Source organism: Miscanthus floridulus, chromosome 7 (assembly GCF_019320115.1).
Source record: "Miscanthus floridulus cultivar M001 chromosome 7, ASM1932011v1, whole genome shotgun sequence".
NCBI lineage: Eukaryota > Viridiplantae > Streptophyta > Magnoliopsida > Poales > Poaceae > Miscanthus > Miscanthus floridulus.
The window spans coordinates 54,931,580-54,950,460 of record NC_089586.1 but is presented as its reverse complement, the minus strand read 5'-3'; the positions used below and the strand labels follow the sequence as shown (position 1 = coordinate 54,950,460).

Below are 18,881 nucleotides of genomic sequence, written 5' to 3'. Positions count from 1 at the left end.
GGAGGCAGCCGAGGGCCTGATGCATTAGCGCTCCGATCGGAGAGGCCAGTTTGGAGCTGGCCTAAGCCTGAGCTAGTGCTCCGATCGGAGAGATGGGCCTGAAGGCAGCCTGGGCCTGAAGCGAGTGCTCCGGTCTATTGGTTTTAGACTTTCGGGCCGGTCCAGAAGAAAGAAAGGTCGTTTTCCTAGGGCCGAGCCCTAGGCGTGGAAGCCGGTCCCCGAGGGACCCCAGGTTTATGAACCCGACAGGAGCCCCCGAGCCCTCGGGCGATTCGGGCAGAATCGTCCGGGGGATTTTTGTCTTGCCGGCGGGTGCGCGCGAGCGCACCTGCAGGTGTAGCCCTCGAGCCCCAGGCGGTTCAGGGCCGAACCGGTTGGGGGTGTTGTCTCAGCAGGCGTGTATGCATGTTTTTTAGTTTGAGATGGAATTTTAGTTTAACCATGGCGTCGTTGTGCAGCCGAGGTGTTTTTAAGCGCGGGGATTAGGATTGAGACAGAACTTAATGATCCCGGCAGTCGGTGCAGCGTCGGGGATCGGACGAGGAAGTTTTTAGTTTTTGAAACAAGCCCTGGCGTCGGTGCGCTGCCGTGAACGGAAATAACTTAGTTTCGGATGCAACAGAGTTCGATCTTTGGCGTCGGTGCGCGCTGTGGGATCGGGTAAGGTGGAGTCGCGAGTAGACCCAGGCGTCGGTGCTCGCCGTGGATCGAAAGAGTTAGTTTTAGTTAGTGAAGCCGTTTGAAGCTGTTACACGAGTTAAGGAGTCACGGTCCCAAGCCGTAGCCGGATGTCGCCTATCCTGTCGACGCGAATTAAGGAGTCGTGGACCCAAGCCGTAGCCGGATGTCGCCTATCCCGTCGACGCGAGTTAAGGAGTCACTATCCCAAGCCGTAGCCGGATGTCGCCTATCCCGTCGACACGAATTAAGGAGTCACGGTCCCAAGCTGTAGCCGGATGTCGCATATCCCGTCGATGTGAATTCGGAGTCACGGTCCCATGGCATTTAAACCCCCGAGCCTTGTCAGGCCTTCATGGGGGCTGTGAGTCATTTTTGCGCTACCCCATCTAGTTCCTCACAACCGGAGGGGCTGAGTTTCGTCGCCTGTCCCGATCGCTCGGGCTCGAAGACTAGCTCGGTGAGCTCGCTAACGGGTGTGATCGAGTGGAATCTGGGTCTGTCGTTCATGATGGGGTCGACATAGCCCTCTTGTGGCATTCCACTACTCCTTTACCTGTAGCCCGGCAGATGCCTAGGTCGTTCCATAGACTGACCTGGGTGGCCTGACGGCCTCCCCTCGATGGAGATTCTGTGGGCTTGAGAGGTTCATGATCGAACGAGAAGGTTGATATGACCTGGTTTGCCAGACCGGGCGAAGGCCGCACGGTGCTCATCTATGGTTTTCTCCCCTGGCTCTATTTGGTTGCTCATGTCGAATGAGGCAAGCCACCGCTTCGTGGCGCAACACGGAGCGTTTTGGTGCATTTCGCTGCACGTGCGATGCTTAGTTCCCGAGCCCCCGGGCGGTTCATGCCCTAACCGTCCGGGGGGTTCAGGCGTATGAGATGAATGCGCGTATGGATGTATGAATGATTTGTAATGAAATAGAGGGGCTTTGATGGTGTTTTACCTTAAAGACTGGAGCGACGGGGTTTGAAGAGCTCTAGTCAGAAACGCCCGTCCGAGACCTACGCTTGTCAATCGTGGATTAGCTCTCGTGTGAACAGTTTTGTATTTAATGAACACATGCTTACCTTGATGACCTGAGAGACAGGGGTTCGGAGAGCTTCAGTCGGAAATATCCGACCAGGACCCATGCTTGTCATTCGAGACGGAAGTCGGCATGGCCCGCATGGGGCGTCCCCTTCGCTTCCTACCTGTATCTCAGGTGCTTATCCTGAGTGAATCGATCGACTCAGGAGGCCGGTTGATCTCTCCTGGGTGACTCGATCGACTCAGGGAGGTCTGGTGGTCTCTTCTGGCAGGAGATTCCTCGCTCTTCCTTCCTTCTTCTTTCTCACCGAGAGTGCCTGTACGCTGCGGTGGTTCCTTAGTGAGAGGAAGAGTGAGCGAGGGGGAGGACTTATAGATCCTTTTGCAAACCCAAAGCATGATGTCGGATTGGAGGTGAATGTCGCCCCGGTCTTGGGCGAGCCGGATGCCGCGTCGTCGGGAAGTGAGCAGCTCGAGCCTTCGTCGGTTGCACCGTCGTCGGATGTCGCCGGGTCAGCCTAGTAGCATGTAAAAATATAATAGTAGTTAGTAAATGTAGGAAAGTTTTAAGTTCAAGGGGAAGCCCCCATGTAAGATGTTTCATGGTGTGTTTTAATGACTGTAATCGGTTTTTTGCTTTTGTAATGGAGTTGCTCCGTTCGGGGAAGCTTGTTCCCTTTCGTTCCTTAGTTCTCCCTTGGCATAATTTTGTTTTAAATTTCTTTCTCTCTCTCGTACCTGCCCATTTGTTCTGTGGGCTGCAACTTTATAAGCCCAGGGCGTAGGCCCATGAGGCTCGGTCCGGTCGTAGCCGTAGGAAAAGGCGGGGTGCGATCAGTCGGAATGTTCTAAAGCAAAGTTACGTAAGGTAAAACAAAGGAACTGAACTACCCTTTTACTCAGGTAGGAAGGAGTTTCTTTATACAAAAGCAAAAGAGTACTTAAGGTAAAAAACAACAAAGGGGTAGTAGAGCCCCCTGGTGGAGCCCCTGAGCGCTCCTGAGCCGAATCAGTGTTCGGGTCGGGGTGCTCTTGTAGGAGCATTCGCTAAGTAAGATAAGACTGAAACTTAGGAAAAGAAGAAAAGACATAGCTGTTCCAAGGTCCACGGAGAGGGCGTCGTCGTTGTCGTCCTTCAGTCGGTGCTTCCCCGTCTTCTTTCCTTGGCCTATCGGCCTACCTTAGTAGGCGCCTGAGGAGCTGGCAGTCCTTGTAGAGATGGTTGACGGGATAGTTGTGGTTGGGGCATGGACCATCCATGAGTTTGTTGAAGTGGCCCGGAGGGTTTTGCTGGGGCTGAGTGCCCGCGTAATCTGCCACGACGGCCAATGCGGAGTTGGCCGATCGGCGGCGATCCTTTCTGTTCTTCTTTCCCCTCTGTGTGGAGGGGCCTTTGTTTTGATCCTGGCACTTGGCCTTGCCTTTGTCGCGGCCCCCGTTGAAGCGCGGCGGAAAAGACGCTTGCTGCGGGTGTTGGACAAAGGTCCGTGATTCCAGGCTATCAGGGCTGGGACTCCAGTCGACGCTGCGCGTGTCTTGGTTCAGTCCGAGCTGCGCGTAGATGGGCGGTCGACACGGGGCGGTCGTCAAGTCAAGACGAGGAGCGGTTGTGGCTTCTTGTGCCGCAATCGGTGGTTGTGGCGATGACAGGGTGTAGTGCCCCGTCTGCTGTGTCCCTGTTCCCCGGACGGGGAGCAAGGTCGTGGGTCAGCGTCGTGATACGGAGCACTCCGCTTGCTAAACAGTGGCAGTCTCCAACAGTGCCTGGAGGTTCTGGTGGATTGCTTGTCCACGAGGGTCGTTCAGCTCAGGCAGGTCACGTAGGAGTATTGCCGCAGCGGCAATGTTCTGACTGGCCCGAGTGAACTATGGGGGCTTGGTCCCCCGAACTGGGGCGTTGCGCTGGGGCTGACGGGCGTGACCCCGAGCGCTGCTCGCCGGTCTATGCACACGGGGGCACAGTATGGTGCGCCGAGCGTGTTGGTGCAGTTGGTGGCTAATGCGGCCACTATCGTCGTAGAGCCTCCCCGTGCTCACGTGTGAGCTCGGGGGTCCCCGCATGGGGGCCCAGTGGGGCATGGGTCCAGAAGGACTTCGTCACCCCTAGCGGCTGTTCCGGGGCGTCCGCCACAGCGTACTCTCGAGACCGACGGTGGCTAGGCACCATGTCGTCGATGCTGGAGCCATCACTCCCGACGTCGTCGTCCATGATGTCGAGGAAACAGGTGGGAGCATAGCTCGCCATCCCCACAAACTCAGACGTGAGGGGGTGCAGTGCCAGCACCTTTTGGAGTCCCCGAGTGTATGCATCCGCGGAAGACGCAAGGCCATAGGGGAACCGGCCGTATGGCGGCTGCGATGGGGACAATGGTAACCCACCGGGTATTTGGTGGAAAATAGAGCACATTAAGTAAATAACAATATGTATATTACTCACAGCAGGGTTTGAGTAGAGAGTTTGCTCGGAATGAAGCGCAGATGTCGCGTCGTCGAAGTCGCGCGTCCCGGAGTCGATGGAGGACATCCCTCCGACAGGTGCCGGGTCACAAGCCTCCCCGCGGAGGTGGAGTACGCCGAGCCAGTCGGCGACGAAGTCCAGGCTCCCAAAGCGGAAGACCTAGAATGGCTCGAAGATGGGTGGAACCCGCATCCTGCGGGCGAGAGTGCGGGGAACTCCAGCGATCCGAAGCGAATCGTATCACCCGAGCCCGCCATGGCGGGAGTGGCAGAAAAATGGGCTATCCGATGACCAAAAGATTGTTGAACGTACAACGTCTTTCCCACGGACGGCGCCAACTGTCGGTGCAGAAAGTGACCAACTAGTAAATATTTGTAGTTTTGTTGTACGTTGTGATCGGAGGTGGCCTAGCACTCAATGACACAGGATTTATACTAGTTCAGGCAACGTGCCCTACGTCCAGTCGGGGTCGGTCGGTGACTTTATTCCTGAGCCCAGGTGCTCAAAGTCTGTAGTGGGGGTACAAACGAGAAGGAGGAAGAAGGGGGTGTACAAGAGGTTCGGTCGGCTCCGACCGGAAGGGTCACGATCGGAACTTGGTGGTCCTGTGGTTGGGAGCGTTGATGTCGATCTAGTGAGTCTGGGCTTGAAGAAATCGATCTCCCCCTCGGGGGAGGGAGCGCATCCCTTTTATAGATGAAGGGGATGGCTATTATAGGTGAGAGGGGGAGAGTACAGATATTTCTAAGTCTTGCTGCCTACGGTGATGAAAACTGGATAATGGTTGAAGCCCCCCAATACTGTCGATGTCGCTGTAGGATGTTGGATGTGCACGGGAGGTTCGAGCTATCTTCTTCAGGAAGGATGACGCTGGTACCTGCAAGATACTTCTCGATGCCTAGTGGCATGTGAGGAGCCATGCTATGTTCACCCGGTATGGACAAATCCTAGAGCCCATACCACGATCGATGTCCAGAGACACGCGGGGGCTTACCATATGGGAGTTTCTAGCGGCCCCTACAATACTTTATGTCAGAGGTGGACTGCTAGAGCACTGCTTCGTGCAGGGTATGGTCCCTAGTACAGTGGTGTTGACTTGTGAGCCATGCCTTGCCTTTCTCCGCATGCCTTCTGGTTCTTTCCGAGCGGGCGTCCCCGGTCGGATGGTTCTCAGTCGGTTCTGGCGCGCCAGTCGAAGAATAATGATGGCGGTGTTTTTCTATGAATCCCAATCGGAGACGCGGGGTCGGAGTCAGAGGCGGTCCTCGGGTCAGGCTTTCTGAGTGGAGGCCGTGCGGAGGCAGCCGGGGCCTGACGCTAGCACTCCGATCGGAGAGGCCGTTCGGAGCTGGCCTGAGCCTGAGCTAGTGCTCCGGTCGGAGAGATGGGCCGAAGGCGGCCTGGGCCTGAAGCGAGTGCTCCGGTCTGTTGGTTTTAGACTTTCGGGCCGGTCCAGAAGAAAGAAAGGCCGTTTTCCTGGGGCGAGCCCTGGCGTGGAAGCCGGTCCCCGAGGGACCCCAGGTTTGTGAACCCGACACTTCCTCTATTTCTTGGAACTTTGATTTTAGCACCATCGAAGAGCTTTTATATCCAAACCCTTATTTTATTCTCTCGTGTATTTTAATATAATCTCCATATATGTCTTTCATATCACATCATTATAATTCAAATTTAAATATTTGTAAAACCATATAAGTGAATCATATCCAAATTCACGATTTCAAATAAGTCAATTAAATTCAAATTATTCAAACATAAATTGTATGGGTATATAGAAATTTCTATCCCATGATCACATCACTTAACAACAAACTACAATAAAACAAAAATGGATCATACTAGCATGAGGTCTCGATGATGCTCTGGACTGTAGATCGATCGGATCCACGTCAGCTGCCCCAGCTGTCACTGACTCTGGCGGGGCCACCGCGTATCCGGTTCTCCAAGCAACCGAAAGAAAATAGAAAACCCCAGGATTCCTACCCGATCGTCGGGCATCGGCTCCCGCCCGCGTTGGCAGCCCCACGACCCATCCCCACCGTCAAAATCCTCACACCCGTTAGATCGAACGGCTCCCATCTCCTCCCGTGCTCGTCGGGGCCTTGTTCCATTCTTCTTTCTATAAAATCATCAAAGCAAAACGCAACGACCGCGACGAAGCTTAGCTGCAGAGCGCCCAATCAAACCTTTCGCAGCCAAATTCCCCACCGCTCCTCCGATCAAGCCGCGCTAGGGTTTCCACGCGATGCCGAAGAACAAGGGGAAGGGAGGCAAGAACCGTAAGCGGGGCAAGAACGAGGCGGACGACGAGAAGCGGGAGCTGGTGTTCAAGGAGGACGGGCAGGAGTACGCGCAGGTGACGCGGATGCTGGGCAACGGCCGCTGCGAGGCGCTCTGCATCGACGGCACCAAGCGCATGTGCCACATCCGGGGCAAGATGCACAAGAAGGTGTGGATCGCCGCAGGGGACATCGTCCTCGTCGGCCTGCGCGACTACCAGGACGACAAGGCCGACGTCATCCTCAAGTACATGAACGACGAGGCCCGCCTGCTCAAGGCCTACGGCGAGATCCCCGACAACGTCAGGCTCAACGAGGGCGTCGTTGACGAGGAGGACGCCGGCGCGCAGGATGACTATATACAGTTCGAGGACGAGGACATCGACAAGATCTGATGATCGCCTCTTCCACGGTCCCTTTCCATCCTCTGCCTCGACCAGCCATGGTAAACTAAACGTATGTATAAAACAAATGTACCATTCTCTTCTTGACTTCTTTGTGTGTGGTGGTTATCATTCTCTCTTCATGGCTGAAGAATATCTGCAATGGTAGTCGTGGTGATGGTATTGTGAATTATGCTGTGTGATACGGGCGGCGAGTCCTGTGTACAAGGATTTGGGGGCACTTGTTGTGCTCAATAATCGTGGGGAGTCCATATGGTGATATAGCAAGTATGGGACTGAAACTGAACTGATTCCTCTCCCTTTGTGTAATATGATATATTTGGTTGGGCATGATCCAATTTTGTTCTAATACCTTTTGTGTTAATTTCATCCACGGTTTTCTCTGTGTTCAACTAACTGGGTTCCTCACTTTGGGGTACATGGTTATTGTGAGTCGGAGGCCAGCCCTAGTCTCTGACCAGTTTGCACAGTAAAAAAAATTCAGTGCAATTTGATATCTGCTGAATATTACCCATTTCTACTTTCTATTTGCAATGTCGTTCTTCCACACAATGATCAACTGTTGTTCAATACACTTTGCATTCCTCTGGTTTTGGTGACACCTGTCATCTAAGTTGCAACATTGAACATGTCTAGTGGGTATATATATTCCAATCATGTCACCTATACAGACCCGCAAATGAATTTAATTTAATCTTCATGAGGCAATGCTGAAGCCAAATTATCTTTTTTGAGGTTTTATTAACCTTTATTAGCACAATTGAGTAGATGATTAGAGTTGAACACCAATATGTCATTAGATGATTACTGGGTATCATCTGGCTTTGTACTGTTTCTGACGCATTATTTTGTGTAATAAGTCCCGTTATAGCTAGAAATTATCACTCATTGTGCTTGCCATTTGGTGGATAATTGTGAACCTTCATATTTCCTACAGGATCCCTGTTTGGGATTGTATTATCCTTATCTGAATCTGAATGTATAACAAGTCTCCTGTAGGCTATATCATTTTTCTAAAAAAAACGTATATCAATTTGTGGAGTGACATGAAGTTACCTTTATTATTGTTTCTGGTCAGAATTTAGGCTAGATGATTTGGTTTGGGTTTGATTTATATGTGAACATTTGACATAAAAAAGGCTGTTGCCATTCCCGTTTTGCTTTTTCTGGTTTCGCTTTAGTAGGGTGTATTTTCTTTATGCAATTTGAAGAAAATGCTGTCCGCACATGGGTCCTTTCGGTGCTGCTATGCCTTTTAATATTCTCACGTCTCTCGGTCTATTCGCTGGTTGATTTCTAGACTGATAAGTCTGACTTATGCTAGTTTGTTGTGAGAGAAAAACACTATTAACTGACTGATAAAAAAGCAAACATGCTCTATCTCTAGCAATAATTCAAGCATATAAGTATATATATATATAGGCTGACCTGTAGATGCTTCCTGCCCAGCGAGTTTTCGCCTAGAACATGCCAGAATGCGCGCTGATCCTCGGATTCGAGAAATTCCGTCTAAACTAGCGAATGCGGCACCACATTTTGTTTGGGTTGAAGATGGGCTACAAATTTCCTACGGCAAAACGGATGTGGATGCAGCTATTTATCATATTTTAATTCAAATTCGAATACGGATATTGTCACATACTACTGGATTTTGAAGATAGTATGTATTTATTTGTTTATCGATAGTTTTGTAGTATAATAAAATTATTATGGATGCAGGGATTTAAAATACGGTAATGCTGGTATAGAACGTATGCCCGTCCGGATGGGTGCCGACGGTGGGCCACGACGTAGTCCAATGACCGCTCATCCACTTACCCTCGCTCCCAACCGTTCTAAAAAAACCTTTTTATCCCTTTCGCTCCCTCCTCTCCACCACGGTGCCTTGTGGCTGCCACTCCGTCCGTCCCATCCCGAATGCAGATGCCACTCTACCTCGTTGCTGCTGCGCACCCCATCAGGCGCCGCTTGCTCGCCTCATCACGAGCGCTTCTCGCCCTCTCCCATCGCACGTTGGTGTTTGTGGTGCTCGCTCCGCCCGTCACGCGCGTCGCCCGCCCGGGCGAGCCAAGACCGGTGCTGGTAGCGGTGATGTGCACGCCGCTGGTGCTAGTACGCCCGCTCGGCCAAGCTAAGCCAGCTGTGGTGGCGGTGGTGCTCGTGCACCGTCGCTCCCTGCCGGCTTCGACCTCGGCGGCTGGAATCGACGGGCTCTGGCCTTTCCCTCCCCTATGTTGCATATGTATGTTTCAATTGTTTCGGGCGTTTCAAATGTATATTGCAATTGTTCCATTTTGATGTTGCAAGTAGATCGAGAGATGTTGCACATGTTGCATATGTTACAAAGTGTTTTAGATACATGTTGCAAGTGTTTGTTCAAAATGTTTAATCTGTTTTCCATACGTATATTGCAATCATTTTTAATCTAGATGTTGCATATGATTCATGTATATGTTGCAACAATATGTTCCAAAATATTTCAGCTGTTTCAGTCTTATGTTGCAACAAGTGATTTTATGTTGCAAGTTGCAAGTGTTATTTTTTTATGTTTCATGTGTTCCACATACATGTTGCAAGTGCATGTTTCAAATGTTTTCAAACGTATGTTGCATTCAATTTTTTTTTATATTGCAAGTGTTTTACGTGGTTTGGCAGGTGGTGAGTCGGGGGCTGTAGACGGGGGCGCTGGGGACGGACGTACAGGTGCTCCGGTCGGGGGCACGTGGGGTCCCGGCACTCGAGTGCTGCCCACGCGGAGAGACAGGAGTGAGTGTGGGGAATAATCGGTGGGCACAGATATGGGGCGGAGTGCGTGCGTGGGGCGAGGCGAAGCTGGACGAGGGTGGGGCAATGTTGGACTGGTGCGGGTTGTGCGGGTGTTCGGACGCTAGCCACGCCGTTTAAAATATAGCTATATAACGAAGACAACTACCAAAATAAAATATTTTAATCAATAATATATATTATTTTAAAAATATAAATAAATAAAAATAAATTCTAGAAGTATATAAATAAAATAAATATTTATATATTATTAATAATATTAAAAATTACATTGGCCATAGATAACTTTTAAATAACTATACATATAATTTTTTATGTTAATACTATTTTTACTTACTTAGTTAATTAGTCATAACTATAATATTTAGATGGTTTTAAAATAATTTGTACTTCGCGGATACGGATAATATCGAATATTTCACATCTTTGTCAAATACCGATGTGAATCGGATAGAGAATAATCTTTAAAAACGAACTTAGATATATCCATTTAACAACCATATTTAAATCGAATATGGATACAAATATTCATATTTACAATAAAGCGGATACGATTATCGGATGTTTCGGATATATGAACATCCGCATCCATCCCTACTCAGCGCTTATTTTCTTCTACCATCGATTCACGTGAAAGACGCAGTTTCTTGTTTATAAGCCGTTTCTTCAATGTTTACTCTCCTCGATAAATTACATGCCACATTAGCAAAATGTTTATATTGCAGGATAATTAATATAGATAGAAATCATGCTGATTTCTACATTCAGAGTACTCTAATATCACAACAGTAAGTATAATTATTAAATTAATACAATAAAAAAATTATCACTAATTGCCTTATGAGTGATCAAGAGGGCGGTGTCGGCTTCTGGCGGTTCAGCCTCAAATGTTTGACAAGAGAGAGATTTTGGAAACGCAAAATTGTAGGTTTTTTTTTTGAGCAAAACACAAAATTGTAGGTGGGATACCCAATGAGGATTCGAGGACCCTGCTCCGGATAATCATGAATTCATGATGGGCCCTCTTTCATTTGAGTTATTTGGTTTCGGCCATCATGGGCCAGGCCCTTTGAACCCACCTCCTATATGCAACAACAAAATCCTCAGAGGAAGCAGATGCAGTGCTGAACATTCCTCCTGCTACTCCAACAGCCGCCTTGCCAGAAGGTGCAGTTTTTTTAGGTTCAATAGAGCTCAGTCAGAAACAAAGGTTAAGATTGATGTTATGTTTCAATGGAGCACAGGTAGAAGAAACAAGTCCAGATTTATGTTCTGCAAGATGAGCTTGCAGCTCAACCCATAGCAAATCTAGCGCTGTTTGATCTGAATCTTGTAGCTCAAGCTCAGCTTCAAGATATGAAAGTTGTTCTGGGAATCTTGTAGCTCCTTTGCAGCCTCAAGCAGCCTAAGAAATTGTTTAAGATAATCAAGTTGTCCAACATAAACCTGTGCAGGGTGAGGGCTTCCTGGTGCACAATGTTATCATTCATCAAGCTGGGAATAAATAGGCAAATCAGCAACCTATGTTTTTTTTGGGACAACAAACGGATTTTATTTCAACAGCATGAAGCTGTTAGCACCATTACAGAGTCCAGAAGTGCATATTGCAGTGCATCTCTCAACATGCACTGATAATTGGCCTGATTCTACCTGTTGGTAGATGAAGCCAGGTATGAACTATCCTTTATCTAAAAAAACATGCACTGATTTACATGTGCTGAGTGTGAACAAGTACATGAGAAATTTGGAGGAGTGTCCTGCGTAAGCTGGAGTGCCTGTCTTGCCAGCGTGTCCGCAGTTTGATTTTGACTCCTTCGTATCTTGAAGGTTCTTGTACTTCTGTGCTGGGTGTAGTTGATGAACACCTGAGTCAGGTGAAGCTCCAGTCCAGTGGGTTGGACTGATCTGCAGAGTTGAAGAAATTCACCAGCTCCTGACTGTTCGTCAGGAAATTAGTGTGTTGTAGTTGCAGCCGATCTGATACGGCTGCAGCCAGGGCCATGGCTGCTGCTTCAGCCATAATGACTGATGTAGATCACAAATGTCTGCCTTGATGTAAATATTTTGTGGTAGATGCACCTGTGTATGAATTATAAAAATTCCCAGACCAGCTCTCTTCAAAGACAGAGGCGCTGTCTGATAAAGCAGAGTGGATGCGTCGGTATAGCATTGGGAGCCTGGTAACAGTGCTTACTGATGTGGGTTGAGTACCTTCCAGCTCTTTCTCCCGTCGCAAGAGCTCTTCTAATGAAGTAATGAGTCGCCCGACAAAAGTTTTGATGATGGGCAGTAAGCAACCTATGGTTGGGATGGAGGATAATGCTCAATCTGATTCCTCCATCATAATATCAGAGGCGATCTACAAAATTCTATTTATTAGTATATTCTTCTAATAGGATGTGATTTCACATTCCATAAAATCAAAATGATTAAAAAAACATTGGAGTGATCAGACCATTTTTTTTAGTCTGGGTCGGGGGCTTTTTGCTGCAACCATACCAACACACGCCAATACTTTTTCTTTGTGAGACCACCATGATCGTATGGAATACGTTCTACTTCAGAAAAAAAAAATCTATCTGGACTAGTAGCAATTCAAGCCGAATAAAGCTCAAGCACAGTGCACAGATGCTGATGCATGTGGTGGTTAGATACTTAGATCAATGTAAAAATTGTAGTGGGTTCCTGAAAAAAAAAATGAACCTGGGGCAATCAAGGGACAGCAAGCTCTGCTTTCAAGAATCTAGGATGACAAAACAGCGCCTGGAAGCAAGCAAACTTACAGGCAGGCAATACATATGCTACACAGGGTACAATCTACCGCCTTGGCTCCACAGTCCAAAGTAGCCCAAAATTTTAGATACCAATGCTAAGTCTGTTTGAGAAATAAATCGCAGAAAAAAACTGTTGTTTGAGAAATAGTGAAATAGAACTGCAGCTACTGCAACAAATACGAATAGCAGCTTCTTTGATCCAGTCGATTCAGATGAAGACCCTGACTCTGCTGGATCCACCTTCTGCCCCCTTAGCTTAGCAACCGAGGAATGAGCCCATGCCTTGTGGCTGTGACAGAATTGATACTGGTAAGAAGCAAGCTGCTGATGTTTTTTTTTTCTTCAGAAAAATAAAATATTTTTTTTGAATAAACCTGGCAGGAGCTCTGTCTCTCAATTAAGGAAGCAAAGAGAGTTTATGTACAGAAAGTGCCATCGGCACAATAACCCCAGAGAGCACACAGAGTAAAGTAAAGCATACAACATACACGTCCTGGGGGATATATACAAGGTCTAAGTCAGGATGTTGAAGACCCTAGAGCATAGGTCGACGTTTTCTTTGGTTTTGGAGGCTATCTGCCGGACATCCATCACCAAATTTTGGGAAATCCTTCTGTTTATTTCCTTCCAAATGTTCCACATTGTATAGATGACCACCCCGTTGAAGTATCTACGTCTCTGCCTTAATGTTGGCCGTCCCCTCTTCCCACCACGCCCTTATGCTTAGATGGCTGTACCTGAGGCCGAATTAAGTCCACATCGAAGTGTTCCCACCCCAGAACATGGCGCCAGACTTCTATGGCTAGGTGGCATAACAGGCACAAGTGAAGGGGCGTTTCCAGTGGTCCATTGTACAGCACACAATGGTCTTGGTGTGACTAATTTCTTAGCTACAAGTTGTCTGCCATTAGGATCTTGTTTTGTATGAGAATCCAAGCGAAGACTTCACATTTATTTTCGGCATGTGCCTTCCAAATAAGATCCAGGGGTGGAATATGCGGTAGGATCCTTGGAATTGTATGCGGTATGCTTATTGGGTCAAGTAAATGCCATCTATTGACCTTGTGAAGATATTCAGAAGCCAATAGTACATGTACTTCCTCAGTTATAAATTGTAAGTCATTATGACTTTTCTAGATGCATAGCTCTTGCTACGTACCTAGATATACATTATGTCTAGATCTATATAAAATCTACGTATCTAGAAAAGCTAGAAAGACTTATAGTTTGGAACGGATGGAGTACATCACGGTAGGGGTGAAATAGGAAGTAAATATTAATATAAAATATGTGAAATAGTTTGCAGAAAAATATGCCAAGGTCAGTTCAGAAAATACAAAGGATTTCACACTGAAGCTTGTGCCAAGGGTTCACTTAACAAAAGTCCCACTCCTAACAACCAAAGTTAAAAAAAAACCCAAATACTGTTTTCTCTTCATGTATAGAAAGGCAGTTCTTAGTAGTATCCGAAAACAGGTCAAAGCTGGGTTCCTCGTCCCTGTCCTAAGAATTCAGGAACAATTTCATCCCCGTCTTATGAAAACCTCTAGCAAGTAGTGCACCATGTTTCTCGACCCTGTTCCTTGACCCCATGGAGCCAGGAACTTTGTGACTATGCCTAATAGCATACTGTTAAAAGATCAAGCACTGAAATTTCTATCTTGGAGACCTGTTTAATATTGAAAATAGCACATTTATAAAAGTGTGCATATATTTTTTTTCTAGAACCAGGTAGGAGAGCCATGTGTCATTTCATTAAGACGAAAGCCAAATGTACAACACCAAACAGGCTATACACCCAAAATCCAGAACCTCTAGAACACTGAGGTCAAAGACGACACCATCAAATAGATCAGATGACCAAAAGGCAAGGACACAGACAAGAAAAGGCTCTGGAGGCCATGAGTCCCAGCCTTGCACCATAGAACTCCCTCCGCTTCTACTGTCCGCACTACCAAGGATATGTTCAGGGTAGCATTGTTGAAACCGCAATCATTAGTGTTTCCTTATTTCCCATGTTACTAAAATGATCAAAGATTCGAGGCCTTCTCAGTGCTCTTTATCCACTCTCTTGATAACCCGGTTCAACCAGCCAGAGTAGTGGCATCAGGTTGTGGTGTTAGAGCCTGCAGGCTAATTCTCTGGAATACAGTAAGCTATACTGTACTTGCAACCACACAGATCAACAGATGGTTGATAGTTTCAGGAGCTAGGTCACAAAGTGGGCAAGACGCCAGAAATGGCAACCCCCCCTTTGCCAATCTGTCTGCAGTCCAACAACGGTTCAGTACTGCAAGCCATATGAAAAATTACACCATAGAGGAGCCCATGACATCCAAATCCTTTTTGAAGTTGCAAATCTAATAGGTCCAAGAAACAAAAAGTTCCGCTCCTGTTTTGAACAATACTTTCTTCAAACCAAGTATTGTCTTCTTTTAGCCAGTACATCTATTTTTTTCCTAAAACAATTCATCAACAAATTTCCTACAAAGGATGCTTGCTAAGAGTTGCCACTTCTTCAGTATGACCACTGCACAGAAGAAACACGACCAGCTAAATCTAGAGCAAGAAAACAGGCACACTGTGTTCAAGTAATCTTGTTAGGGTGTAACACAATAACTTGCTTCAAGGTAGGGTTGGAAATTGTAAGTCGAACAAAAAAATGTTGATTATTCAATTCTTTCAACATCTGAATCTGCATTCCATTTCTTTACATCAAATTTTGAAGAAACTATTTTTTCTGTGATTCTCTCTCGAAGAGCAGGCATGGTTGTTCGAGAAAAAAGAGCAGGCATCGTGATGCACAACGAAAACAAAATTTCTTCTGCATTGAATATAGCTGTTATACTAGAGCACAAGCTGTGTGGTACCATACACATCAACCTATACTAACTCATACAAAATTTGATGTCTTAATGACCCTAGTAGAATACTGGTTTTAAATTTTAGATCCCAAAGAAATAACATCAACCATCCCCTGATGCCTACGTTAATATTGTCCTGGAGTACAGAGTACTAGATTTACACTTCAGGTAAAAGGGAAGAATACCATCAAGGCATCAACCAAATTATCATCTGAAGTCAAAAGTAACCATTTTTCTGCAACACGAGGCATCAGAAAACAGAAACCAAACAACACAAATATTTGTGCTTACCTGTTTTGTTCAACTCCCTCTCTTCCTCGCCAATCATTCGCCTCAAAGCATTCAATAATGAGCCAAAGTAAAGAGCTAAGACAGTGCATGTGAAGGTGATGACAATGTCAGGAGTTGTCAGGGGAACGAGCAATACTTCTGTATACGACTTCACAACACTATCTTCCTGCAGAACACAGAGATATTGGCATACTGCAACGATAATGAAGCACAAATACTTATATTCATGTATGGCAAGGAAATCAGCTAGTACTAGACAACTGATCAGTTCAATGACATCTCTGAGGGTGTACCTGGAAATTTTCTAGTAAAGGAGATCCAAGTACTGGATCAATTTCAGGGTAACTTCGAGCAGAACTGAACTCAGGAAAGCTAACCAAAGCTGAAGGAATGTCAAATCCTTGATTAGCATCAGGAGGATATTCATCTATATGCAGGAATCCCTGAAATTTCATGTGCAGTTAACATTGTCACAAACTAAAACCGCAATGTTTATTTCTGGACGTCATTGCATTAAGACTGCTCAAGGGCCAAATAACAAATGAAGATTCAGGCAGAAGGACCAATTGAGAAATATGTGAAATTCTGCCCAATGGGAAGGTAAAAGTTACTTAAGCAGCAGCGCATACCTTGTCAAAATCCATTGTCAGAGTACCCGGCTGCATACTGCAAGGGAATCTTAGTAGCATCTCCAGGGTACCAGGCAAAAGCTTGTCTTCTGAAGGAGTGACATGAATCTTTTAAACTACTTCTGACACAGTCTTCCTGCTCCCATCTATAAATATTTCTAGGCTGTGAGACCTTAACATACCATGGAACAACCTGGAAAATAACTGCCTTTATTGAACAATCAGTTGGGCTGCCAGATTTCTGCTTATGAAGATTAATGGACATAAAAGACAGAGCAATTGACCCTCTTTCATTTCCACTGCCTATAAGAAATCTGTTTGCATGAAAAGGTGATGGGGTGCAAGTCCATATCAGGGGAAGCTTCCATGTTATGCCTACATCCAAAGGTTTTTCCTCACTGTAGTTACTAGCATCATATTCATATAAAAAAAGAAGATTGAATTTCTATGTGATTTTGGCCTTTGATCAACTTGTCTAGGATATTAGACAATACAAAGAATTCATTATTCAAAGAAAGATCACTTCCAGATTTGTGAACTTTGTCAACAATGACTTTATCAACCTCAATGAATATTCTGCTGGATTTAGAAACAAGGCATTTGCCTGACAACTTTCTGTTGAAAAGATGTCTCATGGACCAGTTGGGCTGAAGTTGACCATGATTGGAATGTAGCTGTTCGCCACTTACACTATTTGGTTGCAGCACAACAGTCAAAGTTTGATCAAGAATAATACAAAGTGACTTGGAGGATCTCAGTTTCAGTTTTTGCGAATGGTAATATCCTTTGTAAATTGAAGGCCTGTACAGCAAAGAAGCTATCCCAGCTTTGTCACGACATGGAAGAAGTTTCAACCAAGGTGTCAGATTCTCAGTGCACACTGCTTCACGAGGCAATGTACCACATCGCAAATTGCCTTCATTCAATTTAAATCGGAGCAGAAAATGCAGTGGAGGACTCATAATTGGGGGATGTACTGTGCCAAGATTTAATATAGGTCCCCCTTTCCTTAAAAAAAAAATGCTCACAGCTCAACACCAGGAGGCTTTGCATTATTACTGAGTGTTCGGCTGAGCTGGATTATTTACTGTTCATGTTGAAAACATTGTTTATGCTGGAATGTTGTGAGAGAAAAACACTGCTCCGGCTGGAAAAATAAGCTGAACAAGCCGGCTTAAAGTGCAGCCGAACACTGCCTTAGTTGACATAGGATCAAATCCACCCCACTGCTCATAGTTCCATCTTCCGTGGGTGAAAGATAGCTCCGACTTGCTAATATGATATTTTTTTTAACCTGGTCTTGACAAAGCAGACTAATGTTAATAGAGGTTCTTGGCCATTCATAAAATGTGGCAGCATATAAGAAATGGAGGGCCCTTTCTTCAGCGCCCTGTTGGTTGTTGTGACTTACAAGTGTAAACAAGGCATAGCTTATTACATTTACATGTAAACCTAATAGTCAACAAAAGAATACAGGGTAAATTTCTCAAATCCACCAACATTTGGGGCTAATAGGCACAAACCCACCAACTACTGTACCCATTTTAAAGCCCCCCCCCCCCCCCCCCCCCCCAACCCCAACACTAAGGGCCACTGACTTGTTTTCTTACAAAGTACAAACCCACCATATTTTTCTTCAAACCGTGCTTGCTGCCCTAGGCCCACATGTTAGCCTCACCATTTTTTCTTATGATTTAGTGGGCCCAGCTGAGATTGCACGGAGAAACAGTGAGGCTGACATGTAGGCCTGGGGTCAAATGCAGTCCGATCTCTATCTAAACGTTGGGGCCGGCCAAGGACCGTCTGAGAGGGAAAACAGGAGCATCAAGAGACCTCTGGGGCGGTCGGCGGCGTCTACGGCGGGAGCCGACTGGTTGGGCTAGGCCCTACGGTGTTCTGTGTGGTGAGGCGGCCGGCTTATGGCCACTGGTTGGCGGCAGGGGCATCTGCGGGCAGCTGCGGCGGTGGCGTGGAAGAGAGAGGGACAAGAGAGAGGTGGCAGCAGAGAGAGACAGAGAGGGGGGAGGGATAAAAGGGTTTAACCCTAACCTTACTTGTCTTCTATTGATAATTCTTCCTCATATATAAGGGGGTTTACAACAATAATGGCCTAAGCCCATAATCCTTGTCTACATATTCTAATTGAGTTCTATTATAGCTGGGCCTTGGCCTTTCCTTATTTAATCATTTTATTAGCCACTTTGGCCTCGTCTCCTGCTATAAGTCTTGCCGAAGATGACAAATGAACTTGAAGCAACAAAGAAAATGATATCGCAGAACGGGAATTAGGGCAATAAATTTGTTCATTCGTATTTTCCGTTGCATTGGTGCCCCTATTTATAGTTGATGCGGGAGCTGACGTTCAAATTACGATTACATTGTAGTACAGAAGGATATCCCGAACTATGTTTATACTTACATTGTAGTACAGAAGGATATCCCGAACATATCCTATTTATAGTTGATGCGGGAGCTGACGTTCAAATTACGTTCAATGGTATTTTGCACAAATGTGGTACAAAAGGAAATACTAACTCTGTACCTAAAATAATACTATTCTAGGTTTAGACTGAGTTTGACTAAGTTTATAAAAAACTGTTGACACACAAAATTGATCAAAGATAAGGATGAGGCAGGAAAGTCGGCCTAGCTAACTTAGAGGTCGGCTTAGCCGACTTTTGCACT

At 46.3% G+C, this 18,881-nt stretch overlaps 1 protein-coding gene and 1 pseudogene across 1 annotated transcript; one reads left to right on the top strand and one right to left on the bottom strand.

The window, feature by feature from the left end:
- The first annotated feature begins 6,304 nt into the window (after positions 1-6,304).
- On the top strand, positions 6,305-6,990 carry LOC136463258 (eukaryotic translation initiation factor 1A-like). Its single transcript, XM_066462268.1, has one exon. It carries the CDS (start codon positions 6,417-6,419, stop codon positions 6,843-6,845), a length of 429 nt encoding a protein of 142 aa, XP_066318365.1. The 5' UTR covers positions 6,305-6,416; the 3' UTR covers positions 6,846-6,990.
- Positions 6,991-10,946: 3,956 nt separating this feature from the next.
- On the bottom strand, positions 10,947-17,479 carry LOC136465535 (uncharacterized; annotated as a pseudogene).
- Between the last annotated feature and the right edge of the window lie 1,402 nt (positions 17,480-18,881).

Bases quoted from the DNA above. Each gene is read 5' to 3' on its own strand.
- LOC136463258 (XM_066462268.1), top strand. From the start codon at position 6,417: ATGCCGAAGAACAAGGGGAAGGGAGGCAAGAACCGTAAGCGGGGCAAG.